Source organism: Ursus americanus, chromosome 18 (assembly GCF_024610735.1).
Source record: "Ursus americanus isolate L20-20 chromosome 18, mUrsAme1.1.p, whole genome shotgun sequence".
NCBI classification, from domain to species: Eukaryota; Metazoa; Chordata; class Mammalia; order Carnivora; family Ursidae; genus Ursus; species Ursus americanus.
The window spans coordinates 34,701,649-34,725,348 of record NC_142144.1 but is presented as its reverse complement, the minus strand read 5'-3'; the positions used below and the strand labels follow the sequence as shown (position 1 = coordinate 34,725,348).

Below are 23,700 nucleotides of genomic sequence, written 5' to 3'. Positions count from 1 at the left end.
GGAGAATCCTTCAGGTAACCTCAACTGGGGTCCAGGAGGTGAGAGTCAGGCAGCATGGAGCTTGGCAATGCCTGATCAGCAGGGCCCGAGGACAGGAATTTTCCCTTAGAAGTGGATGAGGGGGAAGGCAGGGAGGAGGTAGGGGAGCCTTGGATTGAAACCTAATCTATCAAAAGCAACTGCTAAAGACTTATCTGGAGGCTGAATTTGCTAATGAAAGACCTTGGGGGGCACCTGGGGGGCGCAGTCATTAAGCGTCTGCCTTCGGCTCAGGGCATGATCCCAGCGTTCTGGGATCGAGCCCCACATCAGGCTCTTCCCCTAGGAGCCTGCTTCTTCCTCTCCCACTCCCCCTGCTTGTGTTCCCTCTCTCGCTGGCTGTCTCTCTCTCTGTCAAATAAATAAAATCTTAAAAAAAAAAAAAAAGAAAGACCTTGGGTACTAATTCTCCCTTGGTAAGAAGATGGAATTTGGTATCGGGGTTCATTGTATATCCCCAACATCCGGGTAGACATCATGGTCCATGTTACCACGGGGGAAATGCACAAAGATCTCATTACAGAGTGTGGGTTCAGCCCCTCTCCACCAATGGTGTCATTTTCACAAAGACTGAGGAGAAGCAGCCCTGGAGCCCCCTGGCTGGGGATCTCTATAACCCACAGACCACCGCAGGCTTCAGGCTAGGGACTGGCGTGTTTGGATTTTCTCTTAAGAGAAAGTTTCACCCTTCACGTCCTCACTTAGACCTTCTCCAGAAGTCTACAAGCCACATACCACATCTCTGTGAGCACAAGGAGTGCGGGGGGAGAAGAGAATGTTGAGAGGAAGCTGGGGAGAGACGTCTGTGTGTCTTCTTTAGCACCTGTACGCTAAGTACATTTTTAGGCACTGAAGACAAATACATCTGGAACTATCGGGTCCATCTCAAGACTGCCCCCCTCACCTGGACATTCTTACTTTAGAAGGTCCCACCCCAATCATGTCAAAATGCACCTGCATCCCACTTGAAGTATAATTTTGTGGTATTTTATAATGATGTTTCTACTTCTGTTCTTAAAATTACTTGGCCTACAAGTGACTCCGTTTATAATTCTATGACTTCTCAAAAATAAGCATAAAAACTCTGGGGATTCTTGCAAAGTGAAAGTAACTACAGATTGTTCTAAAATAATGGGGCGCCTGGGTGGCACGGTCAGTTAAGCATCTGACTCTAGGTTTTGACTCAGGTCCTAATCTCAGGGTCGTGAGATCGAGCCCCACCTCAGGCTCTGGGCTCAGCATGGAGTCTGCTTGGGACTCTTTCTCCATCTCCATCTGCCCCTCCCCCACCCCGTGCTCTTGCTCTCTCTCTTTCTCTGTAAAATAAATAAATCTTTAAAATACAAGCATTTACCAATTACTGAGGTTGACATAATGCTCCCCTTTTAAGGCATGTAAATAAACAACTATTAAGATTTTTTAAGGGTTTTTGTTTGTTGGTTTTGTAGTTAAGAGCCAACATGTTCTCCGGACCTCAAACACCTTTGTACCTGGTGAACACCCCATAGAGCTGACTACAGCACCCTCATGCGCAGGGGGTCAAACAGCTCTGCTGACTCTGCTCGGGAGTAAAGACACTGGTACAGTAAATACATATTAAGATCCATTTATAGGAATTTAACTTAGCAAATCATTTTTGGGGAATAATTTTTTCCTTGAACAAAAGGAATTCGCCCAGTTACTATCCTTGGCAACCAGGGTGCAGGAGACACCTGAGAAGGACGTGGGCCAGTCACACGCACAGCTCACGAGCCAGTGCTGAGATTTGACAATTGTTCTCTGTTGCAGGTAAACTTTCCCAGGAAAAATCTGTTGGGGAGATTTTCACGCAGGATGTTTACTGGGGAGAGCTCTTATGGGGTGGAGGTGAAAGAAGGAGGACTGAGCTCAGAGGGCAGACTTGAACTGCCCATAATTCTCATGGGCCAAGGGCAAGCCAGCACAGGAACTCAACTGAATTCTGTCTGCTACCAACACTCCCAACAGCTGGGGAAAGAGGAGCTTCAGTCCTGGGTGGGGTGGGAGTGGGGTCTGGGTGACACACCCACCACAGCATCCACTACACACCTGTAACCAATACTTCTCAAGGTTTAACGTGCATATGAATCCCCTGAGGGATCTCGTTAACGTGTCGATTCCGATTCAGTAGGTCTGGAACCGGCCCCGAGATTCTGCATGTGTAAAAAGCTCCAGGTGATGCTAGCTACCACACTGTGAGCAGCATGGCTCTGAACTCACTTTGCCCCTCACCTAGTATTAATATGCACTGAATTTCTCAAGTGAATCAGTGTGGGTCACGACATATCCCACCGTCACTGGGTGAAGTGCTTCCGAGCCACCAGGTACCTCACAGCGCTCTTAACATCCTTGTTCCTCAGGCTGTAGATGATGGGGTTGAGCATGGGAGTCAGAAGTCCATAGAAGAGGGAGATGAGCTTGTCCGAAACATCCTGCTTGTCTGCCCCCAGCGGGTCCTTAGATTTCGGCTTCGCATACATGAACAGAATAGTCCCATAGAAGACGACCACCACAGTGAGGTGGGCAGAGCAGGTGGAGAAGGCCTTCTTCCTCCCCTCAGCTGAGGGGATCTTCAAGATGGTGGAGAGGATGAAGATGTAGGAGACAGAGATGAACAGAACTGGGACCCCCAGGAAGATCACATTGGCTACCCCCATACTGATCACGTTGATGGAGATGTCAGCACAGGCCAACTTCAGGACAGCCAGGATCTCACAGATGAAGTGGTTGATGACATTGTCCCCACAGAAGAGTAATTGTACTGCAAGAGAGACCTGCACCAAGGAATTGACTCCACCAGCCACCCAGGAGCTGACAGCCATGGGCACGTAGGCAGCCTTGCTCATGACCACAGGGTACCTCAGGGGGTTACAGATGGCCACATAGCGATCAAACGCCATCATGCCCAGAAGCACACACTCTGTGGCTCCCATGGCAAAGGAGAGAAACATCTGCACGGCACAGGCGGAGAAGGAGATGGTTTTCCTGGGAGTAAGGAAGCCATCCAGGACTAGAGGGACTGAGGAGGTTGTGTAGCAGATGTCCAGGAAGGAGAGGTTCCGCAGGAAGAAGTACATGGGCGTGTGCAGGCGGGAGTCAAGGACGGTCACCAGGATGAGGACCCCGTTGCCCAGCAGGATCACCAGGTACACGGACAGGATGAGCACAAAGAACGTTTTCTCTAGTTTTGGATGGGCAGAGAGGCCCAGCAAGACAAACTCTGTCACAGCAGATTGGTTAGATGCCTCCATTTCAAACTCTCTCCTTTATCCCTAAAAATACTGAAGGCAGAAATACGTGTTGGTTTTTTTGATGGCTTGCTTGCGTCCGTACACAGGGATCACAATATGATGTCCCTAAAATTGTAAATAAACTTAAACTGTGGGATTCAACTAAAAGACCAAGCTATCTGAAGTTAGGCTGTGTATCGGTCAAAAGCATGAAATGCAGAACCTGGAAAACTAAAAAAAAACGTAATAAAATAAAAGACATTTCTGTCTAGTCAATGATATTAATATACCTGAGGCAAAAATTGTATGTCTGCATATGCTGTGTGTCTTCAACACTTTACAGGGAACCTGGGGCCTCTGAATAACTCTGTCTCTGTCATATAATTGGGACCTCAAACTAGCACAGCTCAGTGACACTGGCCATTGATGTCATGTGGCCCATTCCTATGGATCTAGTTCCTCTTTGCGCGGCCAGTTTCTATTATAATTGGACTTCCAGCACAGTCTTATAGAAAGAGAAGGTACTGGCTTGAAAACATAAAGTTACTTATATCTTGAATAGTTTGATTTCTTACACAGTATCTGGTTTACACTTCAGTATTCTGTGAGTTTAGTGAGTGTAAATCAGTTTATCTGATCTTAGCCCTCTTCTCTGAAAAATCTGACCAAATTGAATTTCTGGAGCCTACCCCATGGAACTCCCACCGAAGTCTCCAGAAGCCTGAAGAGCAGGCCTTGTGTGTTGCCTTCTGTGACCACAGCTGACCTGTCTGCGCCTCTGCTTCTCTGGAAGTTGGGCCCAAGGAATAAAATCGTACCTGATGGTCAAAGGCCATTCATAATTCACATCCTTAGGGTAGGTTGAGTGGGGCCTTGAATCACATGCCTTCCAGTGCCACTTAGATGCTTTGCAGACTTCGTCACATGTAAATCTACTCAGCTTCCCAGAAGCTTCCAACGCCACGCTGAAGATCATCACAATTTTACTTCAACGAGATTAGGAACACCAGATGTCATCAGGGTCTGCAGCAGGGCGCCCAGAACAGCGTGACTGCTGGTTAAAAATACAGATTGCTGGGTCCTACATTTGTAGATGATCTTAGAGATTAGTTTTTTGTTTGCTTGCTTTTTAAAGAAATGCTCCTCATGTATTCTGATCCACACCAGTCTTGGGAATCACCGACCTCTTAGTTTAAAGGTGGAGGAACTGAGGTCTGGAGAGAGGTTTGTGAATTGCACGTGGCCCTGAAGAAGGGGTGCTTTTTCGAATTGGTAATGACACAACGCTCAGAAGAGCTTATCTCGGGATATGTGGAATTAAAGGACAGAGAATCGTTTTTAGAGAAAGGTTCCGTTAGTACCAGGGAGCACAGAATTTGAGGCTTGGCAGAATCTTCAGCTATTAAACCAGTCCAGTCCCCTTGTCTAACCCACCTGTTACAGAGATCCTCTCTTCAAGAAGTGATTTCTCTGCCTCTGCTTCAACACTGAAACAACATATTGTTGTCAGGAAGCTGGGCTGTTGATATCTGCCCTTTTTCTCACTTCTTCCTTCCTCCACTGGCCCTAAGACTCCTCTGGGCTCATGCAAAACAGACCTGCTCCCTGGCCACAGAGCTTTGGAAATAGTTGTCTTGTCCCCCAGCCCAGTCCTCCCCCCACTCCACCCCCCCCCCACCCTGCACAACACTCTGCATCAGCCTCTTTTCTTCCTTCCCAGCTGGCGAAGAGCTGGCCATAGACATCCCCTGGCACTTACCCAGCATGGGGTGACGTCTAGGCTGGATCAGCGGCTCGCAGGAAGGGAGGCCCGGAGTGGGGAGGCTGCCAGTTTACAGGAGCAAGGAGAAATGACTGTCTCTGGTGTCACCTGCCCATCTGGGTGCTACCAAAGCCATAACCAAGCAGGCCATACAGACCTTATCTCTCAGAGCTGCTCCAGCAACAAGGATACACGTTCTTAACATGGGCACATTGTTAACTGTCGTCTGACTTCCTGGGGTCTCTAAATGACCCTGGGTATAGAGGGGTCCAAAGTGCAGCCACAAGTCACGGCCCATAGAAGCCCCAGCTACTCACAGTGCCTTTGCCTGACCTTGGGGCTCAGTGAGACAAGGAGACAAAGGCTGACTCTCAAGGCTGAGACCCAGCCAGGAGCCTCAGCCCAGAGGAGGCTGTATCCCAGGGTGGGTTGGCAAGCCATGCCTGGCTCCTGGGCCCAGCACCCTCTTCTCTGTGCTCCACACTTTCTCTAGAGGGCCCCATGATGACTCTCTCAGGAATTAAGGCTGGGTTGCTTTGGGGCCAGGCCTTATCCCAGAAGCAATTTAAAGTTTGGTGAGAGGCTCAGAATTTAGACTTCACTCCGACAGACCCAATTAGGCAATGTTGTGAAGTCTACCCAATGCCCCCCTCTCACTACAAGGGAATCTCAGCTTAGAATATTCTCTGGCCAGGTAATCAGAGTTTCCCTGGGTTTGGATCACAACAATGGGTCCAAGATGCTCTCTCATTGCCCTCAGAGAGCCTGGAAGGAAGAAGAGGTGGGCCTCTGTGATTCAAATATTCCAGGAACTTTGAGCCAAACAGATTCCCTGCCAACCAGGCACCTCCTCTCTTCCAGTCAGTGACCCATGACCCGGTGTTCATTCTCTCTCTCTCTCTGTCTATCTCAACAACCACTCTGAACAACTGCTATGAACACGTCATATGTACCAAGCCTTGTGCCAAGTACCAAAGAGTAGAAATGGGGGACATGATGACCAGGAATGGGTCTTTGTCTTCAGAGAATGCTGGCATAGCAGAAATATCTAGAGAGCGAGGCATGACTGAGGGCCACTAAGCCGTCCAGGGGGCTGTGCTCAGGAGGGCTATGCGGAACTCACCTAGGATGAAAATAACAAGGGTGGGGGAGAGAGGGGCCCAGGGAGACATTCAGGAGGAGGAAATGATAGGATTTAGAGGTCGATCCGGGAGAGAGGCAGGAGAGAGAAAAATCAACAGTGGCTCAAATCCCAGATCTTGGGAACCGGCCGGTGACGTGGAGGAGAGCCTGTCCGGGCTGGTAGGGATTGGGTGGCTGCAGCGTTATTTCCGACATTTCAGTGTACAGTTTTTGTACCTCTTTTGTCCCCAGCTCATTGGTTACTAGTAATAAAGATGCGACTAAGAAATAGTTCCTGTGATTGAGGAGTTTATGGATTATTGGATTTGTTATATTTGAGATGATGATGAGATGTCGATATTAATAAGAGTTACCATCAATTTATAACTACTTCTTTAACCTTGTCTTACCTGATGCTCCGCAAGATCCCTTGAGGTAAGTGTGAGGGACACTTGGATGTGAGCAGGTGGGGGACCCTCCATCGCTGGGCTCCAGCCTTGGATTCATGATGTCTAACATCTTTGACCTCTGCCCCTGAACTGCTGGGAGCCTGTCCCTCTTTCACTCTTGGTTTTAGGCTGAGGGGATGTTATAGGGTTTGTGTACGTGGGCCTTATGGTTGGACAGGCACTGGAATGTCAATCTGGGTGGCTCCCACTGGCCCCTCTGTGGCAGAGCTCTGTGTCCCCCACCTCTAGGGCTCTACCACGTGGGAGACTCAACCACTCTGGACTTACTCCAGCTGGGACTAATTGCCCCCGACTCTCTTCCCTCTGACTCGACTTCAGCTTACCACGGCTCTGGCTTCTTCTCAGGCCTAACCACCTGCGTTACTGTGGTTTCTCCTTCCTCTCCTTCCTCCTTACACCAGCTGCCGACTGCAGCCTGGTCTTTTGAGTTCAAGCTCCTGAGAGACAGATCTAAAGGGTCTGGTTAGTCGTCATCTAGTATAGGCCACCAGAGAGCTCGCTCGTTAACTACCCTAGAACTGGTGTCCACCTGGTCTAGTCAGGTGAGTCCTGCGGCCTAAGTGCTCCATGGTACAAAGCATGGAAACAATGTGAGGATGTGAGGGGCAGGAGAACATGGGTATATCCAGTAAGTGAGGCTTGCTGGCATGAAGCAGCGAATCAGACAAATATTGTTTAGATAATCCAACATTCAGACTTCAAAAATTATACACTTGTATCTCCACTTAGTGCTTGCCGCATGAGTGGTCTTCTTTCCATGAACAGGCAAAGCCTTGGCCCTCTCACCTACCATGGAGACAACTTCTCCCTCCTGCCTCTTCCCTTTTCCCTCTTTAGGGGAAGTTCTGTTTCTCTGACCTTATAGCACCTGATTCCGGTCCTGGTTTTATCTCAAAATGGTGGTGGTTCTTTTTTGCCTTCACAGAGAATGTGCTAGAATAATTCCTGAAAGAATCTCAAAGTGTTTTTGAGTAAGATTGAAAAGTTTTGACGAGTGATCTGGTCACAAGCCTTGTGAATTCCATGGGATGTCATGTCCACATTTGTCCCCAGGAAGCCACAATAAGCAGATATCTCCCTAGAAAATGCTGGAGTTGCTGGGATTTGGACTACCACGTTGGTCAACTCCACTCATCTTTGGCAAACTCACATTAACACGCACCCAAACACATGGAATAAGGGTATTTCTGACACACAAAGCTTTGTCTTGGCCAATTAAAACCCAGATATTCCCTGGCTGGTCTGACTAGAGCTTCCCTAGGCAGTGAGGAGAAATGAAGAGAGACATTTTCAGCAATACTTCTAATCTCAATGCCCTGGGATCCCACACACGGAGTTAGTAAGAGGTCTAGCTCAGTGCTCCTCAAGTGAGACTACAAACAGCACTGGCATCACCTGGCAACTTGTTAATGATGCAGATTCCTGGGCCCCTCCCTGGACCTACAGAATCAATCTCTGGCAGAGTGTGCCAAATCTCTATTTGTGTGGTCTGTGTTTTTCTAATTTCTGTTTAACAAGTCCTCTGGGTGATTCTGATGCATGCTAATGTCTGAGCAGCACGGGTCCATCTAGACTTTTCCTAGAATTGGAATCTAAGAGGAGGGAGGGATTTCTTGTGAATGATCAGAGCAGCTGCCTAGAATTCCTCTGTTCTGGAGTCAGTGCTCTTTCAGGCTTATTTGCCCCTAACTCCTGACCCTTGACCCCCTGCAGACCCCCTCTGGGTCACTGTTCTCTGGGGTCTTTCTATCCTGGAGATTCACTTTCTCAGAGGGTTCTCACAGTAGTGTAGTGGGACGTTAGCGGCCCAGAGGTAAAGGAAATCCTGTAGCTACTCTGAATTTGCATTTCCGGGGCTGCCAACCATCTCTTACGGTAGTACAGTCGCAGTTGTATCCAGAGACGGCAGAGCAGTGCCAGCAAGCCCAGGGCTCCAGCCACTCTAGATGTTTAGTCGGAGGGTCTCCAGCGCAGACATCTCTCCCATCTCTACCAAACACCTATACCCCAAAATGAATTCATCTTCTCTCCTAAAACCAGCAACTCGGTCAGTCTTCTCTACTTCAGTGCTGTCACCATCATCCACCCATCATCTGAGCTGGAAATAGTGACTCTACCTTCTTTCCTGCCTGCTATATGCATCCAAGCTCTAGTATTGTATTTTGTATCCACCAAACATTTCTTGAACCTCTTTCTTCATCCCCCCATCCCTTCCCAGTTAACGTCCTTATCTTCACTTGCCTTTTAGTGTTTTCCTGTCTGTTTAGTTCTGTCCTCCTGCCCCCAATCTTCCCCCACACAGTGTCCAGAAGGATCAACCTCAGATGTAAATTTGACCACATCAGACCTTTACTTAAACTCCCTAAATGCCTCTGTAGCCCTTACAGGAGTAAGTCCTAACTTCTCAGGATGCCCCCAAAGACCAACTAGAGTCCAGTCCTGCCTTCCTTCCCATCAGCAGCACCTGCCCTTGTGCCCCAGCAATACTGCACTGCTGGCCACCCTGGGGCTCCTTCTCATTCTGTATCTTTGTTTATGCAGCTGCTTCTTCCTGGAATGATTCCCACTCCCCTTTGTCAGGTCAGTTGCCACTCATGCACTCCAGGGGTGTTCTGGTCAAGGTTTAACAGCAGGATCTCCAGGTCAAAAAGCCCTGGTCTGGAGCATTTGCTGATTTCTGTGGTGTAAACACTCCCACGATGGCCAATTTCAAGCAACCAACAAAGTCACTGAATGGGAGTTGGGAAGAAATGTACACAAGTGGCAAACAGCTCCAGCACAGGATGGACTGTGGATCATCCCCCTCATCCCAGGAGTCTGACCCCTGCCTCCCTCTGGGGTCTCCCAACATCTGGGCATTCTCTTCCCCTTCTACTGCACTTCCTCCCTTGGTCATTTCTTTCCATGTTCCCCTCTTGCCACTAGAGGGCGCAGTCCAGGAGGCGGAGACCGCGGTTCCTAGGCACATCTCTGCCTTCCGTGCTCACACTCCGTGATTGTTGGCCGAATAAAAAATGTGCCCATCCTGTGGACCCACCCCTGCTCTTGGCCACAGTCTGTCATTGACTTCCAGGAGGTTTCAGAGCACATGCACACATGACAGGAAGTGGAAAGGATAGTGATTTAAATGGAGGCTGGGTGAGGATTGAGGAAGAATGCAGCAGGTTGCTTCAAGGGGCCTAATTCAACAAGTTGACAATTTAAACGGAAAGTATAAGTCTTCCACTCAGGGGGCGTCTGGGCGGCTCAGTCAGTTAAGGTCTGTCTTCGGCTCAGGTCATGATCCCAGGGTGCTGGGACTAAGCCCCACATCAGGGCCTCCCTGCTCAGGGGGAGCCTCCTTCTCCCTCTGTCCCTGCCCCTGCTCGCAAACTCTCTCTCCCTCCCTCTCTTTCTCTCTAATAAGTAAATACAATCTCTTAAAAAAAAAAAAAAGTCTTCAACTCAGACTCCTAAAACCACTGCATAAGCACAGACTTGGGGTGACGGGGCTTGGCCAGAGCACAGGAGAAAAGACTTGGGAGTCAGGATGAGTCCTGGAATCACTGCCCAGCAGGCTGTAGGACTGTCTTAACAGGATTATGGTGCTCAGAGGGAAGAAGGGGGGGGGGGGAGGGCGGGAAGCAAGCAGGCAACAAACTTCCTCCAGTGCCTTCAGCATAATTGGATCTTGGGGATGTTATCCCAGAAGGATACAAAGTTTCTAAACTGGGTACCGCTCACTTTCCAAACTTTAAATGACTTCAGGGACTAAAATGGTCCCGAAGAACATGCTAGAATTTAAATTATCTCCTAAATGCGATGGCCAGTCCTTTGGAGACTGTGCCCTGAGCACAGGAGGCAGGTGGAGGGGAGAGGACCGGCTGGACCCCTCACCTTCCTTGTCACACGTTCGGAGCCCTCACCGTGGCACTTCAGACCCAGTGTTGCTACTTCTGACCTGTGGCCTCTTCCCAACCCTTAGGAAACGAATGGATCAGTTGTGTTCACCATGTTTCTGATCCAGGTAAGTGCAGGTTTTGATCATATCAAAATTTTCGTTAGCAAGCTACATTTCTGTCGTCAGACTTGATTGTAGTGGAAGGGGAGAAGCCCCTTCATTGGTATGGTGTTATTCTCATAGACTCACGTAGACCCAGCAAACTGCAACAGTCTCTAAGAGAGATCATCTGGCCTCAGCCCAGTTCATACAGAGGGGGCAGGACTCGCCCAGGACCACACAGCTCATAGTCTTTTCCACACATGCAGTTGTCCTTTCTTGATTAAACCCAAGGCGGGGGTGGGGGGGCTCTTTTTTTTTTTTTTTTTTTTTTTGTAGTTAAGAATCCAAAGTGCAGTAATAATAATGAGCCATGTTTCTGGGTCTGGTGATAATGGCATAAAGGGAATATTTTCTTCACATGATCCAGGTTCTTGGGAGAGGACTGGCCAACTCAGGGACCGATTTACTGCCCCAGGACGGACGTCACAAGTAGTAGTGTGTCCTGGGCACCGGAGCCAGCCCCAGGCTGGGGGCCATTCTCAGTACTGAGCAACCTTGTCAATTCCTGGATGGTCCGTTTGCCTCAAAGAGATAGATCAATGCTTTTAAGATGCTAGGAGAAAAAGGGAGATCGACTCTTGCTTATCTTCATGTTGAAGCCAAGTGATTTGTAGGTATTTGGAGGCCTGCAACTTGGAAGAGGGATTAAAGTTGCAAAGGAGCAGATTTCAGCTCAGTCCAGGGTGAAAGTACTTCAAAGCGAATGAGCCTCGTCAGGAGGTGCAGTGCCCCACGTCACTGGGGGAGCCGGGCGCAGGCTGGAGGACCAGGACAAGGTGGAAGGGGCTGTCTGCGTTGGAAAGGGGGCACGTTGCTAGCTAAATCCTAAGGCCCACTGTCAGCATTAGCGTGATTATTGTGGTTGCCGCTACTACTGATGTGCTTACTCGTTGGCATGACTATTTGCATGACTATTTTCACCACTAGATTTTGAGCTCTTTGAGGTCATGGGCTGTGCCTTTCATTATTGGGCTCCCACCCCCCAGAATGATGCCCGGCCCAGAGCACGTGCTCAATAAACGTCTGTGAACCTGAGCTGAATTTTGATGGCACTTACTTGCTCACAGCTCCAATGCTAAGAACCAATGGAAGAGTGTCTCAGAGCTCCCCAGGCAGATGTGCCCTGCGTAACTGAGGAAGGGGCTGGATTGCTGAGAGCACTTGGCGAGCTGGATGGAAAGTTCATGAATGTTTTAGATACGGAACAGGTAAAACGGAATGCCCAACACCCTCAATGTTGCCTACAAGTTTGTTCTTTTTTAACTGGTCCAGAATCAGTCCCAGTTTGGGGAGCTCTTAGAAGTCTGAGGAGAGATTCAAGCTTTCCAGAAAGAAGAGCTGGCAGAGTGGGACTCGGGGCTTTGTGAACAGTCTCAGGGAGAAGGGACATTCAGTCAGAATTCCCCATAGTGTGGCCACGGTGCACAAGAGGCCCATTTGCTGCCCCAAACGCACCAGAGGATCAACAGGTTGTTAGGACCTCGGCGCTGCGGCCCGAGCGGATTCTCCCAGCAGGCGGCACCAGGGCAGACGGGCAGTCGGCTCCCCTTGGTCCCAAGAAAAGCGATGCTTGATTCTCTGTTGGTTTTCATTTATGCCGTCTTGACTCCTGCATGCCTTATTCTTTTTTTAATGTGTGCCAGATGGTGTCTTTGCACAATTCTTTATGGAAGTGATTTAGAAGACTGGGGCGACGTTACTTTCCTTCAGCATGGGTTTATATTTGCTTCTGATTTGGGAAGCACCAAAAATCGGGGACCACCTCAAACCAATTTCAGGGCTTGTGCAGAGTAGAAGCCGATCTACAACGCCTGTAAAAAAAAGGGTCTCCTTCTGATTCTGACTCTTTGGGGCTGCCCTTGGGGATCCCCTACCAAAGGGAGGAAGTTGACTGAGAGGCCCTTCACAGTGAGCCTTGCACTTCAAAACCTGTCCCCCACCTTCAGAAGGCTGTCCGTAGTGCTTCCTAGCTTCTCAGTAGCTACCTCGAGATGCTGCACGTGCCTCCGTTGACTCATGGCCTCAAATGCTGGACTTCTCTGAATTCCCGATTCCCAGAATTCCATGATTCCCAGAATCATGACCCTATGATCCTTTACTGTCTTACAACCTCACCAATGCTGTATACGGATGTTTTATGTGGTTGTGTAGGGTTTTTTTTTTTTTTAATTGTCATATGCAGGAGAGTTAGTCCAATTTAACGCTTCTTTCTTACTGGAAGCAGAAGTTAAATATTATTCTCTACTACATTTTCCCTAGAATCCTATAGAGATGACCAAATTGTCAGAGCTATTGTCCAGTTGCTCAGCAGGGTGGGGATTTTTGCCCCGCTGCCCAGGCACTTTTGGAGTCAGAGAATGCTGAAATTGACGGCAGAGTTCCCGCAGGTGACAGAGCAGCCGCACCATGGACAGCCGTACCAATCAGACCTCCCCTGTGGCGGGGTTCATCCTCCTGGGACTCTCAGCCCACCCAAGGCTGGAGAAAACATTCTTTGTGCTCATCCTGTCCGTGTACCTGGTGATCCTGCTGGGCAACGGGGTCCTCATCCTGGTGACCGTCCTTGACTCCCGCCTGCACACGCCCATGTACTTCTTTCTGGGGAACCTCTCCTTCCTGGACATCTGCTACACAACCTCATCAGTCCCCCTCATTCTTGACAGCTTCCTGACCCCCAGGAAAACCATACCCTTCTCAGCCTGTGCCGTGCAGATGTTTCTCTCCTTTGCCATGGGAGCCACAGAGTGTGTGCTTCTGGGCATGATGGCATTTGATCGCTATGTGGCCATCTGTAACCCCCTGAGGTACCCTGTGGTCATGAGCAAGGCTGCCTACGTGCCCATGGCTGTCGGCTCCTGGGCAGCTGGTATCACCAACTCTGTAGTTCAGACGTCCCAGGCTATGAGACTGCCCTTCTGTGGGGACAATGTCATCAACCACTTCACCTGTGAGATCCTGGCTGTCCTGAAGTTGGCCTGTGCTGACATCTCCATCAATGTGATCAGCATGGTCGTGGCCAATGTGATCTTCCTGGGCATTCCAGTTCTGTTCATCTCTGTCTCTTATGTGTTCATCATTGCTACCATCCTGAGGATCCCCTCAGCTGAGGGGAGGAAAAAAGCCTTCTCCACCTGCTCCGCCCACCTCACAGTGGTGGTCGTCTTCTATGGGACCATCCTCTTCATGTATGGGAAACCCAAATCCAAGGACCCCCTCGGGGCAGACAAGCAGGACCTTTCAGACAAGCTCACCTCCCTCTTCTATGGGGTGGTGACCCCCATGCTCAACCCCATCATCTACAGCCTCAGGAACAAGGACGTGAAGGCTGCTGTGAGGAACCTGGTACGTCAATAACACCTGAGTGACTGTCAATGATTTCCAGGCTGCCAGAATGCAAGACCTCCAAACTCCTCATTGTATTCATGGGGAAATGGTGACCCAGTATAGAGAAGGGAGTTTCCTAAGGTCCATGCTGTAGACCATGGGACTAAGACTAAAAAGTAAACTGGTTCTCTATCTACCCACCCATTGTTCCATAGTTAATGGAAGCTTCTGTCTATGACCCTAGAAGGAAAGAGCCTTCATATTTCTAGAAATGTTAGCTAGTTGTTGGCTTTGTGCACAACCACAGCGACATCGTATCGTAGCTATTTTATGCTAGCGAAATCTTAGATTCTCTGCCACCAGAAACTGGTGCATGTCCGAGAAGCCTCATTGGTGTGGTGTGTGCAACGTTAAGAGACAAACACAGAATCTGGTTTTAGTAGACCTAGGCTCTTAGAATGTACTGTGAGGCCCCATGTAGAACTGCTAATCACTGTACACGCTTTGGCATTATCCTAGAGGCCTGTGTTCAGTAAGAATAACATGAAAAATATCATCTATACCATCACAGCATGTTGGCTGATAGCACTGTGGCAAGAATTCACCTTACATCTTATCACCAGGAAAAGAGGACTCTTACCTTGAGTGTGGAACTCTCTGAGGAGGCACAGAGATGTTTGCACTCTCCTCCCCACACCCCAGCTGCAATCACGCACTGATGCGGTATCGCGTGGCTGGGAGGCAGCAGCTCTCAATCTCTTGTTCCCCACACAAACTACATGACTCACAGCATCAAACACTCCTATGCGGGTGTCCAGACAATAAGGAAGTCCAAAAAATGTTTTGGGGAAAGCAAAGGGTTATAATAATCCTCAATTGCACAGCTATCATCAGCCATTAGTAAGAGTTGGTTATGGCACAGCTGGGATGCGTGATGGGCTGGGGGGCTACAGGCTGGGGCTCTTGGGTAGCAGCCATAACAGCTTGGAGGATGGAGGTCATATTGGGTGAGAGACCTTTGACAGCACAAAAGAGAGAATTTTACTCAGCCTGGTTTAAGAATGATGTGGTTTTATCCAAAAGTAGGGCCAACCTGAGGCAAAGTTAATCAGGCTCTAGCTCCTTTGCTCTGAGATTCTCTTGACTCTTCACTCTTCCGAATGTCGGGTTTGTTCTCAGTCTGACTCTTCTTATGGTCACAAATGGCTGCTGTAGCCCTGGACCTGCAGTTTCCCCATTCACTTAGGGGATAGAAACAACTGGTCCTCCAACCAGAGAACAACCAGAGGTTTGCTCTGACTGGACCCATCAAAGCAAACTGCAAACCCATCACAGTGGCAGGTGAGATAAGATTATGTAGATTGACTTAGACCCTCAGGACGCTCCTCTGAAACAAAAGGTGGGGTCAGGCTAACCTAAGTCTACAGCTGCTCTCCAGAGGAACATCTGGAGTTGTAAGAAAGTGGTAGAGGGGCAATGGACCCCGGAAGGGCAGCCAACAAATGTCCACCATTTTCTGGGCCCTATGTGAGGCTTCCTGCCTCTGTGAAATCCCTAGGAGGGTAAAGTGCCTCTTTTTTTTTTTTTCAGGATTTTATTTATTTTTTTATTAGAGTGTGTGCGAATGGGGGGAGGGGCAGGGGGAAAGGGAGGGGAAGCAGATTCCCCACTGAGCTCAGAGCCCCAGGAGAGGCTGGATCTCAGGACCCCTGAGATCACCACCTGAGCCGAAACCAAGAGTTAGACGCTTAACCGACTGAGCCACCCCGGTGTCCCTAGAATGTCTCTTATTGAATATGGAGGCAGAATATTCCCAGCCTGGTCAAATGGCGGCTCACTGCGAGACTTAATTTGATTAAAGAAAACAAATTCAAGAATATTCCTTGTACATCTGAGTTTTTGTCCTAGATTCAAACCTGTTCCTGGTCTGTTTGTATCATGTCTCCAACTCTGCAGCTGAGAAGTCCTCTTGATGGTTTGCCTTCCAAGGTGAATCTTACTCCTCCTTGGCTTTGTAATTTTATAATTTGTCTACTTTTAGTTTTCCTTTGCCCCATTTTCTCACTTGTCTATTTTTAATTTTTTGGCTTCGGATGTATTTTGGGTTATGTCAGTCCTTTGTGGAATGATGCCAGACGTATAAGACCAACAAGCGAACAAAGCAGCAAGCAAGCAAAAGAATTAACAAACAAAACCCAAATGAACTAATGACAAAACATGGCAGTGGGGCGGCAGTGGGGGGACTGTTGGAGTGTAGCCCCTCACAGCTCCTTCTCTGGGCCTTGCTGTCTCTCCCCTGCTCTAGCTTCATTAGGGACTGGATGCCCTCCAGGCCCTCTCAAGGCTGACCTTCCAAGGTGGTGATTCTAACCCCGGCCATAGGCATGAGACTAGGGATGGTGAAATGAGACTTTGTCAAAGTCACCTTCCAGTATCACGGTCCCTACAGCGTCCTTGTCCTGAGCTGCTTCCTCAACTCCCAGTCCCCTGGATTTACTATATGTGTTACATGACACAGGAGATGGTGATTATAATTATTTCTACATATGTACTTAGATTTACCTGAATACAAGGCTCTATGAGCGGATCTCAGGTCATTTGTCACGGACATCCCCAAAGGTATGTCTGTGCTATCTGGCGATTGTACTTGAAAGATTCTGCTCATTCCCAGATTCTGGGTGGTGGTAGAGGTTCCTTTCACGTAGGATTGTACATAAAATACCAAAACAACCTGCAAAGCTTAGGACATCTTGTGGGCCTTCTAGCAGGAGAGAGGAAAGAGAACACCAAGAAGGTCTCTACGAAAATTCTCTTTGGGCTTGGGGTCAGTGAAAAGGGGTCAGAACCTCCCTCCTTGGAAAGCTGTAAAATGAGGGTCCTACTCTTGTTGAATTAACCACAATCCAACCCTCTTCACCACCAGAAGTGAGCAGGGCTTTGGGCAAATAGAGGAAAGTGGGTTACCCCAGGAGAAGGCGGGCGGGGGACATGGGGAGGGTCTGGGGCTATCTGTTGCTGTCTCTGCATTTTCCTTTGTTTCATGACTCGCTGTGTTAACAGCGTGCTCAGAGCAAGTCTTACTAACAGCGGGTATGAGGGATGGAGTTGAGCTTTATTACAGTCCTTTGCTTCCCTACCCCATTTAAAAATTTTTCCTTAGAGTCTGGGAACACCAATGTTCGGCTCCATCAGCTTCAGCTCTACCGAAACTCTGTTCATGAATTCTAGGTGATTTCCCTCATCAACCCAAATGAATTCTTGGGAAAAAATGAGAAAAAATTTACGTGCGCCTATGCAAGTAAATCTTTGTTCTTCTAACTAAGAGAGCAAAACTAAGCAGATTGAGATGAAAGTTCACTGAAGAGTCAGTGGCTCACAGCTGGTACTGGCCGCAGACTCAGGAACCATTAAGATTCCCAGGGGATCCTTTGAGGACCAGGGCTGGTTCTGTTTGCTCCCAATTAAGACCGATGCTTTGTTCCCCTGGGGGTTAAGCCAGGAACCGGAGTATTGTGGAAAGTCCATTAGTATTCCAAATTGAATTATTACAACAGCTGCTTCTAGCACTCCCCAAGAAAACAAGAGAGCAGTTCAAAGAGCAGCTGGGTCGGGGAGAACTGGGAGGTAGACACGTGGCTGCTCCCGTTGGCACAGGCTGGGGCTGAGCCATCTTGCCACCTCTCTCTGGAGGCATGGTGAGCCCAGGCCAGGGAGCCAGAGACCTGCCTTCCAGTTCTGCTTCCAACGCTGTTTGCCACTGTTGAGTTTCTTTCCCTCTCTGAGCCTCAGTTACTTTGTCTGTGAAATGAGAGATATCCCCCCCCCATCCCTCTCAATAAACAACGCGTGGGAAGACAGCTAGGGAGAGCCCAGAAGGGAGGAATTCATGGCTCACACCCCACCACTTGTCCCTTCTGGATGCTCCCCCTCCAGTCCATGAGCTATGGCTCCAAATTGCTAATGCCACTTGGGGCAGGATTTGAAGGAGCCCCGGGTGGCGGATTTGTGGCCCTGGCTATGTGTGCCCGCTGCACGCCCGCCATCTGGTGGCCAGTTCTGCAAGCCTCGGAGATCAGTGCCGCTTGAATCCGAACGTGCTCAAGGGTCACCTGTGGATGTTGTGAAAAGGCGGATTTGGGTTCAGTCCGTCTGAGGTGGGACCCGGGACCCTACATCTCCGACAGGTTCCTAGGGGATGCCTATGGCGCTGCTCTGCACGCCACACTTTGAGCAGCAAGCCCTAGAAGACTTGGGACCAGGACCGAGTGACTGAAGGAAGAGGCAGGGAAGCAACGCCCGCATGCAAGTCTCCTGCCGTGTGCCGGGTACGTTGGCGTCAGCCACCCACTCTGGTCTCGCAGGTTTCCAGGGCAGCAGTTTGCCCTGTGACCTCACTTCTCTATGGATCTAAGGACTGTTGATTGATCGGTTTGTTCAGCTTCTTACCTGTCAGTAGAGTGTTGACTACCTGGCTTCTTACATGGTAGACCGGAAGCTAGCCATTCCCTTTTCAAATAGCTCCAAAGTGCGGTCAAGTGCAAATATGAAACGTGGTCAGGGGCACCCGGGTGGCTCAACAGTTAAGCATCTGCCTTCGGCTCAGGTCATGATCTCAGGGTCTTTGGACTGAGCCCTGTGTCAGGCTCCCTGCTCAGGGGGGAGCCTGCTTCTCCCTCTCCCTCTGCCTCTCCTCCCTGCTTGTGCTCTTTCTCTCTCTCTCTCTCAAATAAATAAGAAATCTTTATAAAATAAAATAAAATAAAATAAAATAAAATAAAATAAAATAAAATGTGGTCAGGTGCAGAATAAGAGGCATAATTATAGCAGAGAAAGAAACATCAAATTTTGCAAAAAACACAATTATTATATTTCCAGAAATTAACCAGAATGCTATTAGCAGTAATATGAGTTCAGAAGAGTTAAGGAGGTAGAAATAACTTCCCAAAAATCAATTGTATTCCTACATACCATCAATATACAAAAGGAAAAAAAGCAGGAATAATATGCTATTAACTGTGGCAACAAATATCCAATAATTGGAAACAAACATAATTCCAGGCATGACGGAGTTAAGAAAAAAAAAATTGTAAGAGTGTTTTGAGAGTATAGGGGAAGGCACAATTTTGACCAGAGATCACTCTCGGGAGAAGCAAGGGAGAAGAAATACAATAAAAATGACCTTAATTTCTACGGTGGAAGCTCTCAAATTGTATCAAACAGAAGACCCTCTTTAATACGGGCTCTACCTCCAAATATTTCAATTCCCCTATGTCAGAGGTAAGGCCAATAGGAAAGATGGGCTCAGGGCTCAGAAATAGTTATTTAGTGTTTTTAAATCCCTCCAAGGCTCCACTGAGCTACATAAATTGCTAGTGAAGAACAACTGAACAATACAAATATTTTTTCAAGGGAACAATGTTAGATTTTTCCCACCAGATTTGAGCTTACTACAAGGTAGCAATTTCTGGAACTCCATACCATTGCTTTTTAAAGTTTTGTGACATCAGTGGTATCAGAGGCACCAGAAAATTCCAACTGTAAGAATTAAATACATATATGTCAGGTCAAAATTCACAGTGTGAAGAAAAAAAAATCACTTTCAATCGTGGGCAGCCACAACTTCCAATTGAATGAAGGTTTGCCTCTGATCCACACGTCACACCATACGTTATCACACACTTCTGATGGATCGGAATTAAACAGAAAATACCATCGTAATGACAAAAAGCTAAAAAAGAACAGAAAAACATATTTATTCCAGCTGTGGAAGGGGGTGTGATTCATTATGTTGGAAGAGAGAAGTTATCGGAATTAAAATAGACAAGCTCAAACATACGTTGTACAAAAATCCTGAATAATAAAGTCTGATCAAACAAGTACCAAACTACTCCCAAAAGGAAGTTTGTCAGACTCCACAAGTATTTCTCTAAAATATATATATTCCCAGTAACTCTTAAGAGGTAGTAAAACAATGGACACGTGCAAATTTGCGAAGTTTTGATTTGTTTACACTCTAGTGGCCGCGATCACATTAGTATGCATGCCATTGAGTTGACTTCCTTTTGCAAAGACCTCAGAATAAATCTCTTCCTGCCATCTCTGTGCATTTGTTTTATCTTCTTTAAATGTGTCCTTGATTAGAAAAAGTGTAGTTCTGCACCGATCTTTCATCTAGGCTGATGCGCATGCGCTCATGTATATATAATTGTACCGGGGAGTACACATAAGCACCGTTCTCAATTAAGTGCCGGACAGGGGCACCTGGGTGGCGCAGTCGTTAAGCGTCTGCCTTCGGTTCAGGGCGTGATCCCGGCGTTATGGGATAGGGCCCCACATCAGGCTCCTCCGCTATGAGCCTGCTTCTCCCACTCCCCCTGCTTATGTTCCCTCTCTTTTTTTTTTTTTTTAATTTTATTTATTTATTTGACAGAGATAGAGACAGCCAGCGAGAGAGGGAACACAAGCAGGGGGAATGGGAGAGGAAGAAGCAGGCTCACAGCAGAGGAGCCTGATGTGGGGCTCGATCCCAGAACACCGGGATCACGCCCTGAGCCGAAGGCAGACGCTTAACCACTGTGCCACCCAGGCGCCCCTTATGTTCCCTCTCTTGCTGGCTGTCTCCATCTCTTCAAATAAATAAAAATAAAATCTTAAAAAAAAAAAAAAGTGCCGGGCAAGGTTCAGCATCATCTGCTCGGTGCATGTTCTCATCATGGTGTCATAGCCGATTGCACAATGACAAATGAACGTGTAACTGGTCCACGGTAATAATGTCACATTATAACTGGTAATGGGATTAATCATAAATTTGGGGTGCTACTTCTCTGACTACATTTAAGATAAGAAAATGAGCGGTTAGCCAATCTTATTATCTTATTATTTCTGACTTTTAATGTCAAACTAGCATTTTTTTAATTAATAAACTTTGTCTTTTAAAGCAGTTTCAGGTTCACAACAAAACTGGGCAAAAAGCGCAGACGGTTCCCATATAGCCCCCTCTCTGCGTACCATCCCCCTCATTATCAACATCCCCCGCCAGAGTGATTACCTTTGTTACAACCAATGAACCTACGCTGACACATCATTGCCCAGAGTCCATAATTTACATTAGGATTCACTCTTGCTGGTGTACAGTCTGTGGGTTTGGACAAATGTATAATGACATGTGTTCAGCACTATAGTTTTGTGCAAAATTGCTTCATTGCCCTAAAAAGCCTCTGTGCTCTGCCTCTTCATCCCTCCCTCCCCACTAACCCCTAAAAACCCCTCGTCTCTTTACTCTTCCAGAATGTCATATAGTTGGGAATCATACAATATATAACCTTTTCAGATTGGCTTCTTTCACTTAATAACATGCTTTTAAACTTCCTCTGTGTCTTTTCATAGTTTGATAGCTCATTTCTTTATAGTGCTGAACACTATTCCACAGTCTACATGGACCACGGTTTATTTATCCACTTATCTACTGAAGGGCATCTTGGTTGTTTCCAAGTTTTGCCAGTTAAAAATAAAACTGCTGTAAACATCCATGTGCAGATTTTGGTATGGACATAAACTTTCACAAATCAATACCGAAAAAAAATTTCTCAGTACTCCTTCTTCAAGGTACCATCTTAATTTAAATAAAAAGTAGTTTGAGATTGCAAGGTGAGCTATTTCAAAAACCATGACCCTGTGCAAACTACTCATCTGTACAAATGAGAATTTTCTCTACAGCAGGCAACCAAAACAAAATACCAAAATAAATTGGAGGCTGAAACTGGTACGAAGGCAATTATCATCCATAATTCCAGATTTCAAGTTTTTGGGTTCATCAAAATCTCATTATCTTTGAATTCTCATTCATTATCTTTGAACTAAGTAATTGTTATAAATTTAAACTTATTAAAGAAATTAACAATAAAACTCAGCTTTCCCCCTCCTTTCTTACATAGCAGGACTCTACAGGATTTTGTTGGAAAAAAAGATTCCCCTGCTAAAAAATAAAAATAATATTTTTTAAGTTTGAAAATTACTGAAATACACAGGCAAAGAGAGTAGAGAATAGGGCCAATTTCATTCTCACAGTCTCATGTTTTTATTTATTTTTATTTAGATTCGAATTAATGAACATACAAGGTAATATTGGGTTCAGGTGTAGAATTTAGGGATTCGGGTAGAATTTGGTGATTCATCACTTACATATAACACCCATCGTTCATCATAACAAGTGCCCTCCTTAATGCCCATCCCCCATCTAGCCCATCCCCTGCTCACCTCCCTCCATCAACCCTCAGTTTGTTCTCTATTGTTAAGAGTCTCTTATGGTTTGTTTCCCTCTCTCCTTTTTTTCTATTCCCCCTTTCCCTATGTTCATCTGTTTTCTTAAATTCCGCATATGAGTGAAATCGTATATTTGTCTTCCTCTGACTGACTTATTCACTTTGCATAATACACTCTATCTCCATCCACGTCATTGAAAATGGCAAGATTTTTTTTTTTTTGGATGGCTGAATAATATTCATTTATCCATTCATCAGTTCGATGGACATTTGGGCTCTCTCCATAGTTGGCAGTCTCCTGTCTTTAGAGGGCTCATCAGAGGCTGGCAGGCACTTTACCAGCATCCCAGATTGAGGGTCACAGTGCTGACTTGTATAATGTGTCGATATTGGGTGCCTTGGCGTAGGGCTTCTCTTCCTCCTGTGAGATCTCAACACAGGGGCCAATGGGGAAGTCAGATACACACAGATTCTGCTTTAAGGGACAGGGATCGCCTTTGTTCTACAAAGCCATACTCCCAGTTATTAAATCAGCAGTGAACATGATTAACAGTTAGAAAATATTTTCTCTGGATGGACCGTTGCTTCTAAGCAACAACTTCTAGAAGGGCTGATGGACAGCTAGTTGTCTCTGCAAGTCCCTCTCCTGTTAAGTGACTAAAACTTAATTTCAGTCAATTCAATGGGATCTCTCCTCAACACCCTCCCTAGCTTTCAGAGGCCTAGATAGAGCCAAACCCACCAGCTGGGACTGGGAAAGAAGGCAGGACATCTTGTCCTCAGTTGTCATCGTCAATTTCTGTTGACACCTGCACTCTCATGTGGTATCCAGTTGTAGAGATCTTGCAAAGGATAGCCACGGCCTCTGCAGGCTCTCAGTGCTTTTGCAACTCCTGCTTGCCCCTCTCAAGGGGCAGAGCAAACATTCAGCTACTCTTCGGTGGCACTCTAAGCAGAGACCAGGCAACAAGGCATCCTTGCAGCCATTTCTCATCAACACTCACATCACATGAGGGCAGGGGAGTTTTATGACATATGTCACTTTCCCGAGTTCCAGGGGGACAGGACTGTGTCTCTCAGAGTACTCTTCCAAGTCTGTTGTTCATATAAATGTTTTACTCCCTCTGCCTTTGGAGCTAGATTCTGATATCTCAAAAGCTTTTACTCCGATGACCACTGTCTCTGCCTGGAATTTCAAAGGTCTATTTTTAAAACCAAAAAGTTAGAAATTGTCCTCTTTGTCTACTGTTCTACTCTAGTAATCGTCTCTGAAGAAATGAATGCCTTACTCTCATGTTTTAGTTCTAATGAAGGAATTACTAGAAATAATAAATATACTAATATTTTTAAATATTGGCCCACTGTATACATATGAAGCCAGATATCATCAAGTCTTGTTTTAAAGATTTATTTATTTATTTTGATGGGGGAG

At 47.1% G+C, this 23,700-nt stretch overlaps 2 protein-coding genes across 2 annotated transcripts; one reads left to right on the top strand and one right to left on the bottom strand.

The window, feature by feature from the left end:
- Positions 1-2,351: 2,351 nt before the first annotated feature.
- Positions 2,352-3,308, bottom strand: LOC123781147 (olfactory receptor 13C7-like). The gene has a single exon (XM_087869689.1). It carries the CDS (start codon positions 3,306-3,308, stop codon positions 2,352-2,354), a length of 957 nt encoding a protein of 318 aa, XP_087725815.1.
- Positions 3,309-13,089: 9,781 nt separating this feature from the next.
- LOC123781153 (olfactory receptor 13C7-like) lies at positions 13,090-14,037 on the top strand. Its single transcript, XM_087869688.1, has one exon. The coding sequence runs from the start codon at positions 13,090-13,092 to the stop codon at positions 14,035-14,037; it is 948 nt and encodes a 315-aa protein (XP_087725814.1).
- Positions 14,038-23,700: the final 9,663 nt, after the last annotated feature.